General features: G+C 33.3%; 1 protein-coding gene across 1 annotated transcript in view; it reads right to left on the bottom strand.

Moving 5' to 3' along the window:
- Nucleotides 1–26,179, bottom strand: part of LRRC7 (leucine rich repeat containing 7) — a 1,130,220-nt gene that overhangs the window by 247,450 nt on the left and 856,591 nt on the right. Inside the window, exon 11 of the mRNA XM_039838554.1 lies at nt 23,986–24,188. Within this exon, the coding sequence (XP_039694488.1) occupies nt 23,986–24,188 (203 nt within the window). The remainder of the gene's footprint in view (nt 1–23,985; nt 24,189–26,179) is intronic.

Genomic DNA, 26,179 nt, shown 5'->3' with positions numbered 1-26,179 from the left:
AAATCAATGTAGGTTAAATCAGTATGGAAATTGCATAACAATTGAGGTAGATCAATGGAACAGAATTGAGTGTCCCGAAATAAACCAACTCATATACTGTCAAGTAATATTTGACAAGGGAGCCAAAAAAAATGCAATGAGGGATAGGATAGTCTCTTCGATAAATGGTTTGCAAAGACTGGATAACTACATGCAGAAGAATAAAATTGGACCCTATCTTATAGCATTCAAAAAAATTAACTCAAAATGGATTAAATACTTAAATGTAAGACCTGAAACTGTAGCATTACTAGAAGAAAGCAGGAAAAAAGCTCTTTGATGTTGATCTTGGCAAAGATTATTTAGATATGACACCAAATGCACAAACCATAAAAACAAAAGTAAGCAAATGGGAATGTATAAAACTAAAAAATTTGTGCACAGCAAAAGAAAGAATCAGTAAAATAAAAGTGCAATCTTTTGAATGGGAGAAAATATTTGTAAACTATTTATCTGCTAAGGAGTTAATATGCAAAATATACAAGAAACTCATATAAATCACCAGTGAATAAACAAAACCAAAAAATAAAACAAACTGATTTAAAAACAGGCAAAAGATTTGAATAGTCACCTTCCCAAAGAAGACATACAAATGGGCAACAGGTACATGAAAAGGTGCCTGGCATCACAAATCATTTGAGAAATGCAAATCAAAACCACAATGAGATATAACCCCACATCAATTAGAATGGCTACTATCAGAAAAAGTTTTAGCAGGGCTGTGGAGAAAAGGGAACCTTTGTGCACTGTTGGAGAAAATGTAAATTGGTACAGCCATTATGAAAAACAGTATGGAAGTTTCCCAAAAAGTTAAAAATAGAATTACCGTATGATCCAGAACCCCACTTCTGGGTATATATCCCAAGGAAATAAAAACACTATCTCATGATATCTGCACTTCCATGTTCATTGCAGCATTATTCATGATAGCCAAGAAATGGAAAAAAACCTGTGTCTATCAACAGATGAATGGATAAAGAAGATATGATATACATATAAAATGGAATGTTATTTGGCTATAAAAAAGAAAGAAATCCTGCTTTTTGTGACAACATGATGGACCTTGAGGGCATTATGCTAAGTGAAAGATGTGAGACAGTGAAAGACAAATGCTATATAGTCTCACTTGCAAGATCTAAAAACATCAAACTCGCAGAAGTAGAGAGTAGAACATTGATTGTCAGTGGCTGGGGGGTGAGGGAAATGGGAAGATTTTTGTTAAAAGGTACTCATTTTCAGCCATAAATAAATAAGATCTGGAGAAGCTCACGCACAGCAGGATGACTATATTATCAACACTGTATTATTTCTTGAAAGTTTTTTAGAAAGTAGATCTTAAATGTTAACACACACGAATCACACTTGTGGGGGTTTGGAGATGTGGTACTTTAATAGCACCTAATTACCTATTGTGGTAATTATTTTGCAATATATACAAATAACCTAATCATCATACTGTACATCTTAAACTTACATATATTAAATGTCAATGATATCTCAATAAAGCTGGGGAAAATCAATGCAAAACTAAAACTGTGAACAACAAAGGCATATATATCAGAAAAAAATAACAAGATTAAACACGTGGTCAGATTTTTGTATTGTTTAGGAGGAGGGTAAAGATACTGATTAACTTTAATATTAAATGTGCATGTTAAAATTTCTAGGGTAATAACTAAAGAAATAGAAAAAAGGTATATAATTTCCTAATGGACAGAGGCAAAATACAAAAAATGAGATAAAGAGAAAAAAAGATCTTTAATAAATATAATGGAAAACAAGCTAATAATTAGGAGATACAAGACAGATAAAAATGAACAGAGTGGAATAAATTAATGCAAATATACTAATAGTTGCCATCAATAAATATGGATTAATCTCTTCAATTAAAAAATAAGAACTATCAGAGTGGATTAAAATTAAAAATAAACTATATGCTATTACCAATGACAAACCTAAAACTTGAGGGAAAAATGATAAAACTGGCAAAGTTAACGAAAATAAAGTTTATGCAGCAATACTGATTTTAAGCAAAATGCATTACTAGAGAGAGTGGCATGTTAATAAACACTTCAACTCACCAGGAATATATAATTCTAAACGTGTATGCACCTAGTATCATAGCTTTAAAATATTTAAAGAAAATTTGGCTTGTCTACATATTACAAACCTACTATCATAATAGGGCATTTTAGCACATATATCTTAATAAATGATTAAAAGCAGACAAAAATAGAAGAAAAGCTATAAAAGAATTGATGGCCATGAGCTTGTCCTAGTGGACGCACACAGGACACTGAACTCAACCACTATAGAGTATGTTTTAAGGCACATATAAAAAATTTGCAATTAACCATATACTAGACATAAAGAAAGTCTCAACAAGCTTCAAAAAGTTACTAATAAAAGACCAAATTATTGGACCATAATGCAATTAAGTTATAAATTATTAACGAAAAGATAACTTTAAAAGCATTTTATGTATTTGTGTATATATGTATATATATAAACTTTAATAACTCATGGGTCAGAGAAATTGTCATTCTAGGAATTAAGAAGTACAAGCAAGTGATAAAATATTACATGTTAAAAATAGCAAGATATAACTAAAGTAATTGGAAGTAAATTGTAGCCTGAAATACTTACATTAGAAAAAATAAAGGGGTGAAAATGAATGTATTAAGCATGCAGCTTAAGAAGACAAAAAAAAAAGTAACAGAATGTAGAAGAAAGAAACAATAAAGAATCCCTTGCAATAGTATAGAAAGTAGGAAAGATAGAGATTCTGAAAAAAGCATCAGACTGGGAGCTCTTCAAGCAAGAGGAACCAAGTCTTTTGTGTGTCGTTGCATGTATCTTATGATTGCTTTTGTCTTTTTACATTTTTATGGTGAAATATATACAAACACAAGAATGTATATAATATGTATGTTCTTCTAAAATTTGATAATAAAACAAAGCCTCATATTCTTCAGTCCAGCTTAAGAAAGCTGCTTTATGTCCTTCTCAATCATGTCCTACTGTCCTAACCAACCCATTAAGAAGCAAATAATTTCTGGAATTAATAAAATTCCCTCATTTTTCTTTATATGTTTATCACAGGTTTAATAATCCTGAAAATGAACATTTATATTTGTCTGTAAATATATATTTATTTATGTTGATATTTATATTTATATTTATGTAAACATTTATATTTATCTTTATGTAAATGAAATAATACATTATGCTTTCTTCTGCAAGTTGACTTTTTCATTCAATATTACATTGTTAATATTCCAAATTGAAGTATAAAATCTATTCATTCATTTTTACTACTTCATGATCCATATAACATAATTTTCTTATATATTCCACTGTTGACAGACTTTTGGGTTGATTCCAACATTTTCTAATAGGAACAATGCTGCTAAGAATATTCTTATATGCATTTCCTAGCATGCGTATACAAAAGTTTCTCTGAGGAGGTAGGCATATTTTCAAATGTAATAAGTAATAGAATTTTTTTCCAATGTGGCTATAACAATTTAAATTCCCAACAGGAATAAGAATTCTTATTTCTTCATACTATTTCCAAAATTTGATATTTTCAGAGTACTTTTTTTCAATCCATGGAATGTAAAATGGTAACACCTTTTACCAAACTGCTAATAAAACTGAACATTTTTTTGTTTATTTTATTTGAGTTTGTCTCATATTCTGCAGACTAATTCTTTGACAGTTCTCTCAATATATGGCTCAACTTTTATCTCTTTTTTTAGTATCTTTTAATAAAAAGACATTTATAGTAGTCAAATTTATCTTTCAGTTAATATGTACAGATGGTCTCCTATTTTTTTCTCCTGAAAATTTTAATGCTTTTATTTGACTCATTTGAAATTTATTTTTAATAATGATGTGAAGTAAATATTAATTCTTTTCCTTTTATAGATGACCATTTAAAAAAAACTTCGTTATGTCTCAACTGATTTGTAAGACAAGTTCTGTTGTGCATCTGATTTGTACATAAGTATGGGTCAGTCTCTGGTCTTTCTATTCATAGTCCACTGGTCTTTGTCCATCTCTAATTCCAACTGGGTCACTTGAACTCTATGACTGTGATTTGTGCTTGAGCTAGAGAAGAATGGGAAAGAAAAATGAGAGAATGCCTGGAGAAGAAACAGCTCACCCAGGCTTTGAGAGAGGGGTAGTTCCAAGAGCAGAAGGTGGAATGGGAAGGTAAGAGTAGATTGAGAAGAGCAGGGCAGTCCAGAGAGCTGTACTAGGAGAAAAGACATAGAGGAATATTAGGAATGGCAAAAAATTTAAAGTGGCTATATTCTAAATGTTGTAGAAGGAAATAGAAAATGAAGAATTTAGCCAAAATGTGAAAGAAAGGGTGTAAGAGTCTGGGATTTGTCTTACAGGAAGTGTTCAGATGACACTTTTTAATCATTTTTTTGAGTCGATCTTATAGATGCTATCTTCAGAACACACACACACACACACACACAGACAGACACACATACATATTTGCATCCAATTTCAAGAAACTTGCAAATCACCAGAAGCCCATGCACGAATCTGTGGACCTGGTTAAGGACCCCTGTGATAAGTCAGGACAAGTTACTTCTGAAAAAGACAGGTTTCTAGCTGAAGCTTCTTTCCACTCCACCCTATCCTACCTCCTCTCTACCTTCTTCTCCAAAATCAGACTTTCCCTACTTTCAGGTCACAGCTTAAGACCCATTTACATGCTCTACTTGTGTACTTTCATAATATTCTGTATTTCTCCCTACTGAAGGCCTGATGTCCCCATTTTGGGATTATCAGACTGTAAGCTTCGCTAGTCACTGCAGTACCTGCGGCGTATAATGCAATGCCTGCCACATGGTACTTTCTCAGTAAATAGTTGCTCATTCATGAATATTCTTGCAGGGTAGTGGCAAATAACCAGATAGTTGAGTGCCTATTATATGTGTGCAAGGCACTAAACTGGATTTTAAAATATGTCATCTCCAATCTTTGCAATAACATTGCAGGGAAGGTATTATTTCCCCTACTCTGAAGGTGAGAAAACTCAGGAAGTTAACTTTTACAAGGTTATACACCTAGGAAGTGCCAGAGCTAGAATTCAAATTCAGTTTTGTCTGATACAAAGCCATTTCCACTGCAGCACACTGCTCCCTCCACAATATCAGATCTGTGCTTTGGAAAGATAACTGACAACTGACGACAGTTGGAGGCTGCCTGGGAGGGTAGAGTTAATGAGACAGGAACCTTGAGCCCATCATAATGGACACTGGGGATTAGGGAATAAGACTCAGATTCAATGACTATTGACAGTGAGGATCTAAATTAGAGTAAATGTGAGTATATGTTATAGCACTTTGCTAACTCTGAAATGCTATATAAATGCAAACGATTGTAATTTGAATTGGTATTTTATTATCACTTTTATACTCTGGCTTGAAAAATTAAGGATACAATCAAAACTTTGTGAATGTGAGTGACTATATCTTAAAACAGTTCCCTAGAAAAAGCAAGAAATAAGCTGTTTATTTTTCCTTCACAAATAAAAAGAAGTATTAACTGCTTGTGAATTTTAAAAAGAGAAACACTTTTCCTTAAAAGTTTCATATAAAATCATAAATATTCAATGAGAGGTTTACTAATACCACATGTTGGCACAAGTAGATGCCACGGGGAAAAGGGCTAATTGTTATCTAATGAGTTGGCATCACTGAATGGCTGATTTCTTAGAAGTTCCTCCTTTGATTCCCTTTAAAAGTATTCAGGCGACGGTGTTTCCAAGTTCATTTGGAAGCTATTTCAAAGAAATAATTATTTTGTGCACATTATAATAAAATGTTTAAAATTCTTTAGTTTAATACGTCTTAATAATTATCTTTATTTAGAAAAGAGCCAACTCAAAAATTTAAAAAAAGTGGTTTTATATATGCACTTGATGAAATTGTAAGCTTCTCATTATGACGCCAATTTACTCTTTTCTTTCCCTCCCTCCCTTCCTCCACCTTCCTTTCCTTCTTTTCTTCTTCTTTCATTCCCATTTCTCTTCCTTCCTTACTGCTTGTGTTCAGTGAGCACCTCTTAAACATCTACTCAGTGACAGGCACAGTGCCAGAACCAAAAGATGAATTAACAAAGTCTCCACTTCCTCAAGTATACAGTCAACAAGTAGTTATAAATACAAAAATAAAATAAAATGGAATGTAAAAATACTAAATAAATACTATAACAGAGAGAGGGCTTTGCACATTGCACTTTATTCCAAAAGAAACATTTCTAGACCTTGTGCTTAACCTAGAGAATTTGGATGTGTGGATTTGCAGGCATTTCAGTTACTCTACACTGCTCCCTCCCATTAATATCCACTCCTTAAATATTCACAAGTAGGGAAGTGACTGACTCCGATTTTTGTTTTTGAGAAACAACTGGCATCTGTGACCAGAAGCAGGCAGGTAAGTGATTAGAGAACATCCAGGTGAAAAATAATGAGTCTTAGTTAAGGCACTGTCAGGAAGGATGAGGAGAGACACATATTGAGAGGAGGAATTATTAAGGCTTGGCTCCAGTAGTACACAGGCAGTCAAAGGAGGAGGTTTTGGGGTCCAATAACACTTTAAAGTCTCAGTAGCAGTGGAGCTCTAGGGTGGTATAGGAGGTGTGGAGCTGGACAAGTGCTGGTAGCATCAAATAAGATAAGGAAAAAGGAACACTCGTAATCCCTGCTAGTGCATTTTAGCAATATTGAATTGAATTGTTGCAGAGATGAGCTCTTTTCTTCCCTGCAGAAAGATGGCAATGGCAATAAATATCCAGGTATTTTATCCTAGGAAACAATAAATATAACTGCTGTTGTTTTTAAAATACAGATCTTTTCAGCAACGATTTGTACAAAGGTGTTTTTGAATAATTTTTCCCTTTAGAACAGTAAGATTATTTTAGCATTTGTCATTGTCTATGAAGTAAGGGAATATCTTTTACTGGAATAACAGCTGTTAGTCTGAATATAGAAAGCATAGCACCTTACTATAGCACCCTAACAATTGCATTTAAAATTTTTTAAATGAAAATGTTTTTTAACTTATACAACTACAATTACTTGACTTATAAACTAGCTAATAACACCAACAAGAAAATTGGAAAAAGTAAAAGCTCAATATAAAAGAACAGCTTCAAATGTTTTTAATTGTCATTATTGCTGTGCATTTGGGGCAAATTCCTGATAACTCTACAATACTTAGGACAAGTCTTAAGACATGGCGAGTGTGTATGTGTGTGTGTGTGTGTGTGCGTGCGTGCACATGCACAGGTGTGCCTTGGGGTTTTTTTGTTGCTTTTATAGTAACTGCTAGTTGTTAAAATTTTGGTAGTGGACATTTATAAACATATTGGCTTTGTCTATAGATAGTAATCAATGTGGTATGTGAACAATTAGGTTGAATGGCATGAATCTAAACTTTTACACTAGTATAAGGTGATGTATATATAAGTATATATATTTATATATAGCTATAAAACTTATTATATACCTATATTTGTTATATAATAAGTTTTATATATAATAAGTTTTATATGTACATATATATATAAACATATGTGTGTGTGTGTGTGTGTGTGTGTGTGTAAACCAGAGAGAAGATGGTTCATGGTATAACTAGAGTCTCTTCTCCACTTGTGGTCATAAACTTTGGAATCAGAGAGACTTAAATTTAAGTTCTGACTCCACTGTTAACTAGTCACATGCTATTGAGCGAGTTCCATAAATTTTCACTAAGGCTCAATTTATCATTGAAAAAGCCCAATTAGATTGTATTCTAGTCTTACCTTTAACAATACCCTGCACCAGGCAGACTTCCCTGATCCCCCTGCAAAGCAGGAATAGTTGACTTTCTACTGTGTTTTCACATGATCTTGTATACATATTTCTATAATCCACTTTTACAAAATCATATTATAATCATTTGTGCAACAAATATTTAACGAGATCCTAATTTTGAATCAAACGCTGTACTAGTTTAAAGATTAAATAGAAATAGTCCCATATTCTAGTGTTTTAATTCTTCAACCCTGTTTTCCTGGAATACAAGAGGCATTTAATAAATATGTATTGAATGAATAATTGCCATAGGTTTGGTAAGTGTGATTGTAGAATTGTACACATGGTAATATGGAGGCACTGAGGAGAGCTAAATAACTGTGCCAGTGAGTGAAAAATGAAGACTGTGGGAGGAGGTGACAACTGAAATGAATCTAAAAGTAACATACAAGATAGAGAAAACAGCATAAGCTTAGTGGCAAGAAAGAGATTCGTGTTTCCAGAACACTTTGTATGAGAACAGAAAAGGCTGGAGAGGTAGAATGTAGACAGACAATGACAGGCATTATATTTTCAGTTTCATGTTTTTTGTTTTTTGTTTTTCCTTCTTATAAATTAGAAAGGAGACGGAACAGTCTCAACTGAGGTTATGGACTGGTCATATTTACATTTGGAAATAGCACTGATGGCTGTGTTAAGAATTAATTGGGGAAAAATAAATGTGGGTTTATGACATATCAATTAGGAGACTGTTCCATTTGTCTGCTAAGAGATGGGTGAGGGCCTGACACAGGCTCTGTGGTGGAGAGTTGAGATTAGGTTTAAGAAATTGGTAGCAAAATTGACAAGACTTGGCAGCTGATTTGATGAGGAAGGTGATTACAAAGAAAGAATAATAGATGGATATTGGGACTGGATAGTAACCCAACTGAGGCAGAGAATATAGGACAGGCGACAGGTTTCGAGGGAGAAATTAGACTTCTTGAGTGCAAATATTCAAGTAAATCCAAAAAGCATCTATAAATCTGAAGACTGAGAAATAGATCTTAACTGGCAAAATAGATTTGTAAGTCTTCAGTGCGGTGGCTGAGAACATGAGAATGGATGAATGAGATAACCTAGAGAGAAAAGAAAGATCAAGAAGCTCTCTCTTCCTTTTCCCTGAAGTTGTTATTGTAAAAGTCACAAATGAAATTTTATTGCCCAGCCTAGTAGATTTCTAATTTTTTCCTTACTTGGCCTTCCTATTCCATTTGACACTGTCATCACTCTCTCTTTAGAATGCTCCACCTCCTTGGTTTCTGTGACTCTGTTCTTTCGGTTAGCATCTCCCACACCCTGCCCTGTTGGCCTAGGCCCTGCTCAATTTCTCCTGAGAGTTTGAACCTCGCTGCGGGCTGGTGGTGCTTCACTGGCAATGATAGAAGCAGCCACTATTAATGTTGACAAATAAAGTCACGTGGTGAACATATATTACAAGCTTTTATGTAGTCAATTCTTAATTATTTAGAACAAATAAAGAGAACCTTTATTCCTATTAAAGGCTACTGACAGACAGAAAAGAGACAATTAAGGGCCATGGGAGTTAAATTCGACATAATTAACCTTTAATATCACTTCTGAAAAAGAGAACAAACCTTTAATTTATCCACTTAAAATTTAAAGAAAACAAAAAACAACTCTCTAGGCAATAAACCCCCGCCACGCCACACACATGCGCCAAAGTGAAAACAACAACAAAAAGCTACACCATTACCAGGAAATCAAAAAGCAATAAACAGGTTCTAAAGAGAAAAAAAATATATTGGTATTTAATCTCTGATTAAGATTTAACTCATTTATTGCTGTTTGGGGTTCATTACAAAAAGAGCCAATTTCCTCTTTCTATGAGAAAGATAAATAAATATCTCTAGGATTTTGTGAAAAATTAATTTTCACATAAATTTTGGAAGAATAGATACCTGCAAAAGACTGTCTCTTTTTATATCACTATTAATTTAGAAAAGAAAAAATAACTTCCTTTCTGTAAAGTGGGATTATCTTTTCTCATTTTATAGAAAATGTCAACTTTTTGATGTTCTTTTTGGCGCTGCAGCTCGTAACAATTGTCAACGTTTGTTGAAGGTTTTGTGTTTTGCCAGGCCCCATATTCACGCTTCACAGTCATTATGTTATTTAATCTATAACAATGAAGAAGGATTACCACAAAGTCAATAGGTGATAAAAATAAGTGCAGGTAAAAGAAACCTGCAAGGTGGATGTTATCTTCTAAATAGGGGAGAAACTGAGACTGAGAACCTTCTCCAAACTAGGTTAGGGTTCAAATTCAAATCTGCCTGATTTTAAAGTTCTGCTGCTTTCCACTACACCAGACATTTCACGTCTAATTGCTTTTCACCTCAGCAACTAAAGGTTCTAGTGGGATTTTGGAGCTGACCTTTAAAGTTAAATAATACTAGCTAGCAGGCAATAAGTGTAAATTTACATTATTCATATCCTTTGCTTCTCTTCATTCCTATTGTTACCTGAGGAACTGTTCATTATCTCTGAAGTTTAGAATAGGGTTTGTTAAACTTCTACCAGAGTTCTTCTATCGGCAGAACAGAGCATAATTTTTTTTTTTTTTTAGCCTTGCAATTCAGATGAATTTTGCATTTGATTTCATAACATATTAATGTTTCTCTCTTAGGAATCTTTTAATTAATTGTCATTCTTAAAAAATGTACTGCATGGAGCTATAGTAGATCCTAATTCACAGCCTCATATATCTGTACTAATTTAGGAAGCAAATGTTTACATGGTGGTTTTTACGTGTGACTACACGTCAGTTCTGTGGAAGGTCGACCTTGTAATCACACTGAAACAATCTCATGTTCCTATAAAGAGTTGAGAATGGCCTGGACTCCCAGGAGTCGCTGGTTAAGAATTGAATCTTGAAGTGTTTCTAAATCAAAGAAAGCATTCTACTCATGCAGACTCACTTCTAGAATGAAATCAGCCTTTAGGGAATTTATTTCTAGGGTTTAGTAATAAATACTATAGAGACATTAAACTTGAATTTCTCTAGAAATTTAGAGTAGCTACATAGAAAACCGAACAAATAAAAAATGAAGCAACTTCAGAAAAAAATAAAAATTATACTCTAGAGAAATAATCCTCCATCAGTTCCCTAAAGGCTGATTTCATTCTAGAAGTGAGTCTAAATTGCTATGTTAGTAGAATGAGCTCTGATTTAGAACTACTTTACCTACTAAGGAATGAGCCAGGAAACGAATAACATTAAAGCAGGTAATAATAAGTTAACTAGTATTAAAAGAACTATTGAAAAGAGAGAGCAAATATTGACCCACCTATATAAATTTACATTTTAACTCTTTATGTCACTTAATTTGCTTAAATGATACCTTGTAATTTACTTGAGCATGGGACATTTACATTTATCAGTGTGTCTTATGGACCATTTTCAAAAGGAAGTATTCTTATTGGTCAGATTCAGTCAGATCTACCAAAAGATTAACCCTGGTGCTTTTTTTTCTTCTAGCTCAATTCTCTTTCTTTTTCTTTCTTTTAAATTAATTTTTATTTTTAATAAGCATTATATCAATTCTTTGTCCTCTTATTCACACTTCACAACCTCTCTTCTACAGGTAGCTGCTTTCAACTTTTTTAGCTATTATTTCTTGTATTTTCTTCTATACTTCTAGAAAATACACATGTATGTCTACTTATTTTATCAAATAGATACTGCATTTTTATTTCATATCATGGCAGGTTAAAAATCATACTATTTCTCATCACCACAACCATTCCTTCTTTTTCCTCATCTTTCTGATATATCCATTTTTCTTTTTGTTATATCAGTAGTTAATGCTGATATTAATGTTTATTTATACACTGTGTTTCTTACTCTTAAAATTTTTTTTGGAAGTTGCTTTATTTTTATTTGCTTTGTTTTCTATATACGTATTCCTAATTTTTTTTTTCCAAATGCTCAAACAGCTCTGTCAATGTCCAGCAATTATATTTCCAAATACAAAAGCATGTCAGATAAATTGCTACATCCACAGTTTACTCTAGAGGAACTTGCTCTTGCACTTTGTGTAGCTGGCTCTGGTCTGGGCAGATTGCTCTCTCAGTGTGATGCCAACATGGCTTCCATAGATATTCACCTGCTACCCTGCTGAACTGGACACTGGTTTCCTGGTTCTATGCCTTGGTCTTTTGGTTTATTCCACATTCTCTAGTAGAAACCAGGCAGTCATCTGAGACTCGTTTTGTTTCTTCCTCCCAAATCAAGATATCGAAAATATGACCAAATCCAGTAGATTTGCCCCACCAAAGCCTTTCCAATTTGTGTCCTTTGTTCTATTCTCAGAGTTGCTACCCTGGGCTAGGCTGTCATTGTTTCACAGATTTCTACTGGTCTTCTTACCTCCGGATTTACCCTTTTACGTCTATCCTTAGTGCAGCTAGAACTATCTTTCTAAAATACATATATGTTCTTGCTGGTACCCAGATAAACACTAAAGTGATTTTGCACATACTCCAGATAAAATTCAAACTTCCTATCTTAGCATGGAAGGTCTTTATAATTTCTCCAGGCTCATTTCTCCTATTGTCACTCCTGTACTATGTATTTAAGCAATACTTAACTTCTTTCAGTTTTTAAATACGTCTTAGTTGCACTCTCTCTGGAAACTGCTCACTTCTCCTAGTGAACTCTTAATAATCCTTAAGTATTAGTTGCAATAAAATTCCTCAAGGAGGATGCTCCATTGAATGTTTCCAAAACACCTATTGCTTCCTTTCCTCTTCATAAAAGACAGTATACCTGATGCAATTACTTGGTTAGTATCTGTCTTTCATGCTAAAGAGTATATAAGTCTGCTCGATCACTGTTTTCCCAGTGACTAGCAAAGTCTTGGCATGTGGTAGATATTATTTTTATGAAAAGATTAACGAATGTAAATATTGGGCTGCAAACTCAGTTTCCTACAGGAGCCAGATAGGAACTTTAATGTTTGGCCTAGGTGGGATCTATGGCAAACTAGAGTGGCTCCCTCAAGAGCCCAGTGATATTCTGTTCCACCTAATTGCTACCATTTGGGCATATGGACCCCACCAGATTTTCCTCTTTTTTTCTTTGTTCTTTTTTTTTTTAAGAGAAACCAGGAATCTAGAATTTTGTAAAATATATTTTATAAGTTGGCTACTAATTCATTTTGTAAAAATTGGCAGACCAAGCAAAACATGGCTGCTCGTTTCTGTTCTGTGTAGAAAAGATATATTTGTATTGCCAGTCCTGAGTTCATGAGGCTCAGTTTAAGGTCTCACTATCTTTTGGTGATTTTGTGAGAAAGCTTGGCAAAATCTCATATTTTGCATCTAAAACAGAGTTTGTCTTTTTTCCCTACACAATAGCTTCTTTTAATATATGTTTTTAATACTATCATTTTCTCAGTTCTCTAGGATAAAAATTTTATCATCCTTAATTTCCCCTTGTTCATCCCAAGCCTGGTCGAATGCTAAATTCTGGAAGGTCTGCCATCAGATTAGTAAAGTGAAAGGAATATGGAATTTGGAGTAATTTACGCCTAAATTTGTACTCGAAGGATTGTGTCATTTTCTAACATTTAGTAAATATTTTAGCCTCAACATAAAAGGTCTCTCTTAGAGAAGCATTCACTGTCCTCTCAGTCTAAAGTAGTCTCCCAGCAATTCCTCTGCTTTATTTTCATCATGACACTTGACATTACCTAACATCTTCTTTAGAAAAAATATTTTTATTTTTATTTTTGCAGCAATGTAGATTTTGTATGAATAACTTGTTGGTCTTGCTCAATAATCTTTCTCTAGCACCTAAAACATTTGTCTACATATAACTGTATTCAAGAAATGTTTATTGAATGAATAAGCAATAGATATATTTTACCTAAAACTTATTTTTTATACTGTTTCCCAAAAAAATTGACAGTAAAAGTCAACAAATAAGTTTTCAATCTCATTGAAATCAGGTTTCAACTAGATTTGATATTTGGGTTAAGATCAGCAGTAAATGATGGGATGAGTTTAGTCTTCGTTTTGAAGATAAAGCAACTCAAAAAATGACTGGGGCACGAAAGAAGTCCCAGTATCTCACCAACACACATAATCAAGAGTTTTTGATACTATAAACTTTTGGAACAATAAAACATATTAAACAAAAATAAAAATCTGAATGAGAAAAATTATCTAAAAGTTTCCATATATTATGTTTTTTACAAATTTGTCTTTCATCTTACTTTTCCTTGGGCCCCCAGAGGGTCAATTTACATTATTAATTTATTGAAAACAATTGCATTTGAATGCCAAAATAACTGCAATAAAAGTATAGATTTGGAGGAAGATGCTTCAGGCAAGAGATTAAACAGAGTTAAATTTTGATTATGCATCACTCATGTGACAGTTTTATTTTGAATATGGTTTTATATAGTCAGATATATTTTATACCTTTGACACCAGAGGACAGAACAATGTACCTTGAATATTTTTGAGGAAGTGCCAAAGTTGAAAAAAGTCTTTTTTCACCATTATTTAAATCTTAAGAGAGCACTCGATAGACATATGTTGGTCTACTTACAGAAAATGCCAAGGTTATTGACAATTTCATGTTTCTGGAAGACAAACATTTAAGGCACTAGCTAGTAATGTGAACTTAAAAATTTGAGGTAATTTTATTAAACAAATGGCAGTTTTTATGTTCTACATTTGTAGACTTTGGCCATCTTTAATCTAAAGCAAACCTGTTTCATATTTCATATTTCTCAATCATGACAATTGTTTAATCAGAAACTATGATGATACAAGTAGTTTCTTTTATTTTAAAAGATTCCTTTTGAGTAAAAGAAAACAATAATCAATGCTCATTCAAGTTTCGATAAACTGAAATCACAATTATAAATTAGCATATCAAAAATTTTTACCCTAAAATAGTTCTTCTATGGCTCCTCTGATCTCATTAAAAGTAAAATCTCTCACAAATAAAACAAGTGCTTTGATTTCAAATAATTTTATTTAAAGGTCTAAAAAAAAAATGGCCTCAGGCTTCTGAATACTAAATAGTAAATCTCAGTGAATGACAAGAAGAAAGAATCAATACAAGTGAAGCTACGTGATATGCAGAATATTGGAGTACACTTTTTTGTTTGTTTGTTCAGCATCCATTTCCCCTTTTTCATTAGAACCTTAATTTTCCTTTTGAGGGCATCCCTCATTGTATATTATTTTGAGAGACATCTGAAATTTAAATCGAACAAATATCATAGTTACATAGGGGTGTTTGAAGGTTCAATTCCCCACAAGAACAGCAGTGTGTGGCCCATACTGTCACTGTGCTGTGAATTCTGTGCAGCCATTCAGAGCTCTCTTGGTTCCTACCTTTTTCCCATGTAAAGTTTTCAGGCTCTTATTAATTTTATTAACCCAGATATATTTCCAATAAATGTTCATCTTTACCTAAAACAGTCAGTTAGTTGTTATAGACTACAATTAAAATTAAAAACTGACAATTATAAATCCATAGCTATTCGTTTACTAATTAAAATGATTTTGATTGTAGTATTGTCTAAATTTATATTAAAGAAGCAAATCAAGTTTATTAAAAATATGCCCTTTCTTGTCAAAACAATTTCTTTTAAGCCAAGATTTATATATCATTTTGCTGTTTTTATAGTGCTTCCATATACTTTATATTTATTGATCCTCACTACAGTCTTAAGAGATGGGCAGAAAAAAAATTGTTGGCATGTACTATAGATGAAAAAGCTAAGTTTCAAAGAGGTTAAATATGTCTGAAGTCACATGACTGACTAATAGAACTTGTGTTAAACCTGGGTGCTATTTCTCCAGAACTCCTTACATTGTTCTGTAGTATTTCCATGATAATAACCAGTAACCACAGTCACTAGACAGTTTGTCAGAACACTTCCTTCTATTGTTTATCTTTTTTTTTCCTATTTAAAAAATCTGAAAGGAGCGAACATTAAGTTTAAAAAGAATTTTAGAGGACTTATTTCTTTCTCTGCCCCCATATGTGTAAAAAGACTTTCCATGACATCCCTCCTTGGACTGCTTCTGGAGTCAGAGAAAACATTCCTTTGTTTAAGAAAATATTATGTAGCAGCTCTAATTTATATGGATAAAGTACTCAGAGTCTGAGAGTATGGGAAAAAAATTGCAGAGTGTACTTTATTAGATAATAAATTGTGAGGGAGCTACAAAAATTATCTTGCCTCACTCAACCCCCAGAATCAGTATCAAAAATTAAAAATAGAATAAAATAAAATAAAGCACCATTAAATGAGAGAGTTTTATTTTCTGTGTCCAATGCAGATATGCTCCACCTTTTCCCATCCTTCCTCACCTCTGGCCACTGTCAAAGGCCTTACTCTGTAAAATAGACACCATAGCAGAGAGAGCTATTTACAGTAATGATAAAGTATTTAGAGAGTATCTTAATGCTGCTTAACACAATTGAATATAAGGTGAGTAAGTCATGATGGTGGTGGGTGTTGTTATTTTGTATAAGATAAAGGGGTAAAGCTTTTCTAGTAAGGTGATTGTGAGCAGAGACCTGAAGAAAATGAAGGAGCAGGCCATGTGGAAGAGCAAAGCTATCAGAGGAAAGAGCAGGGCCCAAGTGTCTGAGCATAGAGTTTGCCTAGCTTTAATGTAAAGGCTCAATGCAAACAGCTCCCACACCGTTGTTATAGCCCATTTGCTGGTCATTAACTTGGAGCTTCATTTCACCTGCTGGCTGCTGGCACGATTCAGGGGCATTTTTGTTGCTCATTTATTTTCTGAAGAATCAATGAAGATTTTTGCTATTCACGGTCCAGTGACTGGAGGCAGATCATGACAAAATTTTCGCCAGTCTAAAACAACTCTCTTTGATAAATTCCTGAATACTTCTTATTGGATGATCAATGTTTCAGCTACACAGCCCTGCATGAGTGGCAAGATAAAGGACAGAGCACCATGCAACCGTTTTTTGTAGCCCTTGCTTGGCACTTGGCTTCCCAATGTCTGTTATCTTCCTGGGAAAAACAACTGTAAATATGAAGGCCATTTTTTTCCATCTTCTTTCAGCTTCCTGAGCATATTCTATATTAGATGTAACATTGTTAGAAATGTACTTTCATTTTTATTATATATTTAAGAAATACATATAATAAATTTATAAATATATATTTATAAAATTGAATTTCAAGAATTACTTAATTAAAAACAAAATACTGGAAGAAACTGGGTACTGGAGCTTAAGTTTGTGTTTGCTATGGACTACACAGACCCAAGTAAATGAATTTGTATTGAGAAAACAATTACACGTGTGTCATAGAAAAATAACATTTTTAAGCAATATGTCTGCATTTCAAAGAGTGTTGTATCCTATTTTTAAAAAGTGGTATATGGTATATCCATAGAAATGAATATTCTTTGGCTATAAAAAGAAATGAAGTATTAATCCATGCTACAGCATGGCTGAACTTTAAAAATATTATGCTCAGTCAAAGAAGCCAGTCACGAATTACCCTATGTTGTATGATTCCTTTGTGAAATGTTTGAAATAGGTAAATGCATGGAGAAAGAGGTTCCCAGGTGCAAGGGGAAGCAGAGAATGTGGAATGACTGTTAATAAGTATACTGTGTTATGTGGGGAAGTTACTAAAATTTTCTAGAATTCAACAATGGTGACGGTTGTATAATTCTGTGAATATAATGAAACCAGTGAATTTTACACTCTGCAAGGGTAAATTTGATGGTATGTAAAATATGTCTCAATAAAACTGCTATTTAAAAAAGAGAGAGTGTAAGTTTAATGCCTATCATTTCTTGTGAAGTATCATTTATTTGGCATTTATGAGTGTTTTCCACATTTGTCTGTTAAAGTGTTTTTACAATAAAATAATAAAAGTCTTATATGAGATTTTAAAAATGTTTATTTAGGAAGAGAAAGAGAATGTCAGTTCTCAAATTTTGCTAGATTTCAAATCCAGAAGTGTGGGATCTACTGATTTGGGTCATACTGAGGTTAAAGCAGAGCCCAAAGAGAGACATTATCAATATACCTCCAGAAAATGAGCAACTTTTAAGAACATATAGTTTAACATTCAAATTAATATTTGTTTCTTGCTTTCCTGCCTATTATTTTAAAAATATCTGTACGACCCCCCTACATCTTATTTGTTTCATATTCTTCTGAGTGTTTTATGGCACTCTGATAGGAAGCTAAGAGCTTGCCTTCCTCACATATAAAACAAACAATTCATTTGAGGTCTTTACAAGTGAAATGCTCATGACCTTAAATTTCAAATGTCTTAGAAGATTGGAAATATCCAGAATTAGCTTTGAAAGTGCTTCATAGTAAGGGCTATATCCTTTTCTTCCATTCACTATTAGCAAATAGGTTTTTGTATGCTATAGAACCTAGATAAAAATCAGTTGAAATGCCAGATTTCTCTCACCCACAGAGACTTCAGCTTTATGAGCACAATAAAATTTTCAAAATTTATCTCTGTATACAAAGTTGTATACAAAGTTGCCATGACCGCTGGGGAAAACACAAGCAACTTCTAGCAAGTTACTAAGATGGATCTGTACTACCATTTTGCTTTTTAAAGTTTAACATTTATTTCTCTGCAATTTTCTTCTTTTCTCTCTAAGGGACATTACCTTTTCTCATTGTTTTAATTCTCACCTCTAGGAGGATGACTCTTAAATCTATCTCCAACTCTAGCCTCTTTCCTGAATTTCATTACATTTTGTTTATTCCTTTGTTGAGTACTTGCACTTAGATAAATATTTTAATTTGATAAACCAAGCTAATAACTAGAATGTGTCCAGAGGAAAGCAACCAAAATGGTGAAGCATCTATAAAGCATATCCTTAAAAATTGTCAAAGAAATGGAAACTAGTCCTGGAAAAAAGAACTCAAAGGCAATATATATGAATTTTTTAAAAATATTTCAAGGATCAAGGCTGTAATGTCAGAAGCATAATTCCTCATCCATAAAAGCATGCCTTAATCATCTATCACCCTGAGTGCCTAGCAAAGTGTCAGATGCATAGATAACGGATGGTTGTAGAGAAATATCATTGACAAATTACAGAACTTTCTAATAACCAGAACTTTCCAGTAATAATACAATGATCTGTTTTTTAAGTTAGTGATTTCTTCCATTAATAGAAATGTTCATGAAGAGGTTAGATAACTGTTGCAAAATAAATAATAAGCAGACGTTTCTGTTCTGGGAGGAAAGTTCAAGTAGTTGTTAGCTACAGGCTGCTAAAGAGCAGCAGCCCAGCAGATGCTCATGGGTCACAAAGCAAAGCTGTTCAGTCATCCGCTGTTGTGTCGACTTGTTATGACAGCACAACCTATTCTATCCTAACGCATGGTCTTTGGTAGTAGCTTTGGACAGAATGTGGCCTGAGAGAAGTAAATTATTCTGGCTTGGATTTACTTATTATTAATAATGAGGGCTAAATAAAGTAATCTCCAAGGTTGCATCTACCCAAAAAATGATGAACCAGTGTGATTCTGCAAATCAAGAAAATTCTCTAGGGAAGTGGTGGTATTATCACAATTGTGTTGGTGTAGCTGTTAAGGTCAAAAACCTTTCACTCATTATGGGCAGCGGATTGTTTTCCTAGAAGTTCTCTTTCGAGATTTCAGATAGAGATGAAGTCATGCCACAACATTTTTTTATTAAAGAGTCAAGACCTAGAATTACCTTGAGATGTTATAAAATCTTACTTTTGTTTGACTCAGGGTAATTAATGTAGATTTTTTTCATCTGTGATAGGAGAATGGTGAATACCAATTATTAAATATTTTTCTATTCTCTATAATCTATCATCTACCTAATCTATTATCTATCTACCTACCTACCTATCATCTATCTATCTCTCTATCATCTGTCTGTCTGTCTATCTATCTATCTATCTATCTATCTATCTATCTATATCTATCTCATCTATCATCTATCTCATCTATCATCTATCTAGCAATCATCTATCTAACCACAGGGGGTGAGTGCTATTATTTTCCCAGTTTTGCTAATGAAGATACTAAGGTTTCTACAAAATAAAATACCTTCCCAACCAAATAGCAGTGTTGGGATCTGATCCTAGGTTTGTCTGGGTCCAAAACTCAGGTTCTTAATCTCTAAATGTTTCTTTTAAATAGAGAAAACTTTTAAAGTATGGTGCTTCAGATTTAGTCTCATCCTCTTTCACATATGTTTAAACGGACCTTTTCTACTAAATTCACTCTCCATGTCTTTTGATTTTGATCACATATTGGCTTTTCCAAAATTATTTTTCTCATTTTAAAAGTTCCTCTTCAGTTTCAAGAAGTTCCTCTATGGTTTTTATTGTTTTTTTTTTTTTCACATTTGCATTCCCACGCTACTTCATATATAATAGACACCTGTTATGGTCTATTAACTCTGTCTAAAAATTTAAGTTCCCAATTCAAAATAACAGGCAAAAAAGTACAAAATTATAAGTTGTGCAGGTTTCTATCACTGTCTGAAAGGCATGTGATTTTGTATTTTTATCTTTTACGACAGAAAATTAAGCAACACAGATTGAACTATTCCTCATCAAAACACTTCCTGTTCTTTCATATCTATTTTTGCATCTTTTTTGACACATTCTTGACATATCTTTTCCTAATGTCATTAACCTTGACTCTGTTCTCTACCTATTGTATAACATCTTACAGTAGGGAGTCATGGCCAATTAGAATATGCTCAGTATAAAATATCGGAAAGAATGAAAACACTTATAAAAGGTGTTCTGCCATAATGTAATATCAAGAATACAAATGACTACTTCACTACTCAAAAAATCCGAAATCACAATGGTAACTATGCTAGAGGAATACAAAGAATGAAATAAGATGGCAGACAAAAATAAATGTTATTTAATCTAACTTTAAAGATTTAAATCTCTGAATGACTTAACACTTTACCTACAAATCCTTAAAAATTTTATACATTGTCCTTTCTTAAAAGCAAAATTTCCTCATGAAATGATTTTATATAATATTTTATTTGTAGTGTCCATTGTGGTAATCTCCCCAACAGTTCTTCTACCCATCCCTATTGTGTTGCTGCCAACAATCACAACTCCATAGATGTGGCCCATCATTGTTTAACCCAATCAAAATGGTCCTATTTTTCTTACCATAGCAAGGGGATTAGATCAGCAATGAACGCATGAAACAATTAAGGTATGAGACCTAAGAACGAATTAGTTGAGGGATTCTGCGGGAGACACTTTCTTGTCTTTCTCATAAAAAGAATGAGTTTCCAGAGCTAGATATTTCTCTTTTTGGATGCTGTGCAAGTGAACTCTAACTGTTGTAGGCAGTCTGTCACCATGGGAGAAGCCAGCCTCAGACAAAAGTTGATCCCACAAGGTAAATAAAAACATACCAACTTTGGAGGCTTTCCTGAGATGGATCTTCCACTTACGTGAGACAATCAATACTATTTCTTGTTTAAGTTAGTTTGGACTGGGTTTTCTATTACTCGAAGCACACATAATAAAACCAATTGATGCATCATTTCTTTTATTTCTTAATTTCCTATTTTTCTAAAAATGCACAAATATAGCAGTGTACTATTATAATATATCTTGATGTCAAATAATTTAGATCATAGCTTAATATCAGATACTTCAGAAGAAACAAACTCACAGGGCTGTTTAATGGAAGCAAAAAAATAATTTTAGGACTCAGAAACATTGAAAGATCTTTGAAATATATAAAAGCATATTACTAATTAAAAGATGACTTCTTAATTATAATGCATGGGGAAAAATATATCTAATACATTGAGAAGGTCTTTGGTTCATTTGAATTATTTACATTTATTATCAATGCACTCCTATTTAAGCTCCTAGTAACTTACTTGATGTATAGATTTCTCTAATGGCTTAATCTGCCTAATAAATGCATTAAGTCAAACAATGCCGCATGACTCTCAAAACTCTACATAATCTGGCTCCTCTACTTTCTGTACTCTACCTACATATGGTAGGAACTCACCCACATGCACTTTCAGATCTAGACTTGTCAGAGCTCTGCCGTCCCTCTTCTCTTCCTTTACATCTGTGCTTTTTTTGGTCAGGCCCTCCCCACAACCCTTCAAGAATGGAACTCCTCAATACAAAAGCCCTGCCACGGTATTTGGCTCTTTGGCTCTGCTTATACACTACTGTGCATTTACCTCATGTGCTTCCGTTTCTCTGTAATTGGGTTGTTAGATCACTGAGAGCAATAATTGACGTTTATTTCTCTTATCACACCCCTGCCGCCCAAAGCCTAAAATACTGTGTAGTTGATATTAAACAAATATTGCTTGATTAATTAACCATGTTTTTACTTTTTGTCTTACAAAACCTGTCACATGGATCTAGAAGAAGATTTTGAATGACTAAATGGGCCTAGAGCCATCAGATTTAGCAAATAAAAATATAGGATGCCCAGTTACATTTAAATTTCAGATAAATAATAAACTATTTTTTTTTAATATAAGCATATCCAATGACCTATTTGGAACATAATTATACTAAAAAATGTCTCCTTTTTAGTTTAAAATTCAAATGTCACTGGACGTCCTTTATTTTATCGGGAAATGCGAGATCGGCCTACCTTGCAAAAATACTTGTGCTTATTTTTCTGAATTGGAGCTAAATGACAGATTTATAAATTGCTTACCCTTATATAGTTTTGCTAATCAAGTCCCATAGCACACAAAGTTCTCTGCATTGTTCCACCAGGCAGTGACAACAAATAAATTGAGTAACCATTATGTGAAAGTCACCATACATGCTTGTGGGTGGGGAGGCAAAGATAAATAAGATGTAATTTCTGTCCTCAAGCAGTTCGTAGTCCGGTGGAAGAGACAGCCCATTTCAGTCTAGCCTCTACTTCACTTGCAATCCAGATGATTATATGGCCAAAATTGTTTTTAGGTCTGATTCAGACTGCCTGAGAAAAGATCTAAAATGACACTGTATACTTAGGTTGTCAAAAATGAAGTATATTGATTTTGAAGTACACATTAAATAGTTTCTGCCTCTGAGGTATTTATAAACACTATAATTAATAACTCTGAATGAAAATAATTATTAAAATTTGTTTTGATCAGAATGTTAGAGTTTGATAATGAAGTTAGTTATATTATGGAAAATTCTTTTTCTAGTTCCTGGATATTTAATATGCTCTTTATTTAGCATAAACAATGGAAATGCATTGCATGACATTTTTTCTCCTCTGAGCCATTGTGCAAACCTTTCACAGATAATGCCTTTCTGATTACTTAGTCTGAGTCACTTATTTAGGTGATTATTATGATCCGGTAGTTTAGATTTGGAACTTCTCTGCTATGTGACCTCAGTCTGCTTTAGCTAATCTCTTATCATCCAATCTTTTCTGCAACGAAGAACACCACCACAGGAAACGATGTCATAATTGCTCTGTGTGTGTGCGTGTGCGCACGCACACATACATGCAAGCATGCACGCGCATGCCAAGTTTGAAATTAGTTAAAAATTTTTGCTTCATTGTATTTATTAATTGTACTCCATATAAATTCAATGTTTTTCAATAATCAAAGATTTTAAATTCCAGAAACAACAGCATATTTTTCATAATAGTATTAACTGCATGTGTGTATATGTGTGTGTGTAAAAGTATTTCTTAGACTTAGGTTTTAAAGCAATGTTACCTTAACATACGATTTTCAGTTCTGAAATAGTATCATATTTTTTTCTTTCTTATGTTAAACATAAGCTGTTGAGTTCAACCCACCAATCAGTATTTTCTTGGAAGACATTTTAAATTAAAATAACAAGGCATAATCCATAAAATGATGACTTCCATAGATTTCAATTGATTATTACATATTACCTGAAGTTACAAATGGAGTGGAATATTGAGGAAAGATATATCAATTTGAATGATTTGTCAGTTAACAAGACAGAGAGCCATAGTTAGCATTATCAATATGCCAAGTCTTTGGAAATTATGAAATACTCATTTACAGGGTATATTTTAGGTTGTCAAAAATTACCTTGGGTAGCTCTTCAATTTGATTGGCATCTAGATAAAGCTCCTCTAATGTCCGTTCAAAGTTAAAGACCTCTTTTGGCACCTGCTGAAGGCTGCAGTGGGAGTAATCTAAAACTGAGATGATTTCTTCTTCACCTCGGAAACATCGGCACGGCACTAGACGGCCGATTATTTTCCGTTTGGTGGTCATCTCCAGGCACTGCACTAGAAAAAAAAAACAGGAAAAAAAATACAATTGCTTAATCAACTGCCTTTAGAGGGTATTCTTGTAATAGCTGAAACTTAGAAATTTAATGTTGGTATATATTTCATAATTATATAATACTTTAAAGTTTATATTGGATATATACATACATTATATCGTTTAATTCTTAAACAATCTTACAGGTATATGAGATAGGTTTTACTCTCATTTAACAAATAAAGAAATGGATTTAGAGAGATCAAGAGACTTCCCATCACACAGTTTTGGAACGGCAGAACTGGGCCAGAATACAATCCTGGCTCAGTGCAATGCTATTATGCTTACACTCTCACTTGAAACATGGATCTATTAATATATTTTTAATTTTACACAAATTACAGTGCAGAACAGAAACCTTCAGAATTTGTTAGAAAAAAAATACTTTTCTCCTATTTCTGCAAAAATATTCAAGTTTCACCCCTAAGGTTTCTGATATCTTCTTTTTGACCCACAAATTCATTCTATCAGGTACTGATATGGAGTGATGAATTGAACAAATTCTGTTTTCAAGGTTCTTATATTATATTGGAGCTACAGATTAGAGATGGATTGGTAATATGCTTCATTACCAATGAGATACCAGTGAGGCCATTCATTACCAATGAGGGCCTATCTTTATGAATCCTATGATTTTAACAGGAGAAAATAACTTGTAATCATGGTAGAAACCTCTGACGACCTTGATGTGTCTTTCTCTAGGGTAAACTGACTAAATGCCATGAAATTGTGTACAAAATTGTATCACAGCACCTACGATACTTTATTAAATCTATTTTCATATCATTCTTTTCGTAGACTGTAGCCTCTTGAGGGTAAGAACAATGTTTTATTTATTTTTTGCATTTTTCTTGATTTTTGACAGATAGTAGATTGTTAACTTAAAAATGTACAATGAGCAAATGAATGTAGAAACGAATAAATGGACATTTTTGGAACTCTTCTCTCACAACCATCATCAGCTACTGATAATTCTCTTGAAATACGTATTCTAACTAAAAGGTCAATCACTATTTCTGTGACTGTTTCCCCAGGAAGAATAATGACTACTGTCTTCCTTTGAGTTCCCAGAGCACTTATCATGTTGCTTCCTAATTATGTGTACTATGTGAGTTCTGCTGGGGTCCAGGGCAGGCCAACCCAAGGTATCCCACAATAGCATATTGATTATTTTGAATTAAACTTACTTAAGAAACTGCCCGTGTAAGAAGAAAACCATAAACTCGTTGTCCCTCTAAAAGCAGGAAATAAATCTCTCATCTGATATGTGCCCTCCTGTTCCTGAGGGCCGAGATAACCTTATCACAAGACTTAAAAGAACCCAGAACCAAAAGCTTGTATAAATAAGCTTTGTAACACCTTTTCTAATTTACTACCCAAGCCCAAACTTTGTTTAGATTCCTCACTAACAAATGTCCAAACCTTGCTTAGTTTCCATTCTAAAGAACATCAGCTTTCTTTGTCCTGTCAATGTCTCATGAGTTTCTTGCTTATTTGTCTAAATAGTGTAAAAAGGTGACTGGTTTGACCATTTCTTTGATCCTCATTTTATGATCTGAGCATCATATTATGATTCTCCTATACTCACATATTAAATTGGTTTTCCTCCTGTTATTTTAGTCTTGTGTCAATTTTACTGTTTTATTATTAGTCCAGCTCTGAGAATTAATGAAAGATAGAGGCAGAGATTCTCTGTCTCCCCCACAGAAGATTATTTGCACATTTGTACAAGGCCAACTAAAAACATTAAAAAGATGACCTTTCTTCTCCATTCCTTTCTATCTTATGGACTCCTACACTTCTCATTTATGGGAGCCTGAATCACAAGGTTTTGTAACTGTTATTTTATTTGATCTTACTTGAAATCCTTGATTGTAGGTTGGTGACTTCCATGTTTTTATGTGGGATTTAGAACAAAATAGGCAACCAATAAATGCACCTAGTAAATATCTGA

This window comes from Pteropus medius, unplaced genomic scaffold (assembly GCF_902729225.1).
Source record: "Pteropus medius unplaced genomic scaffold, Ma_sr-lr_union100, whole genome shotgun sequence".
NCBI classification, from domain to species: Eukaryota; Metazoa; Chordata; class Mammalia; order Chiroptera; family Pteropodidae; genus Pteropus; species Pteropus medius.
Note: the sequence above shows the minus strand (reverse complement) of the source record. Positions and strands in the feature narration are given on the sequence as shown.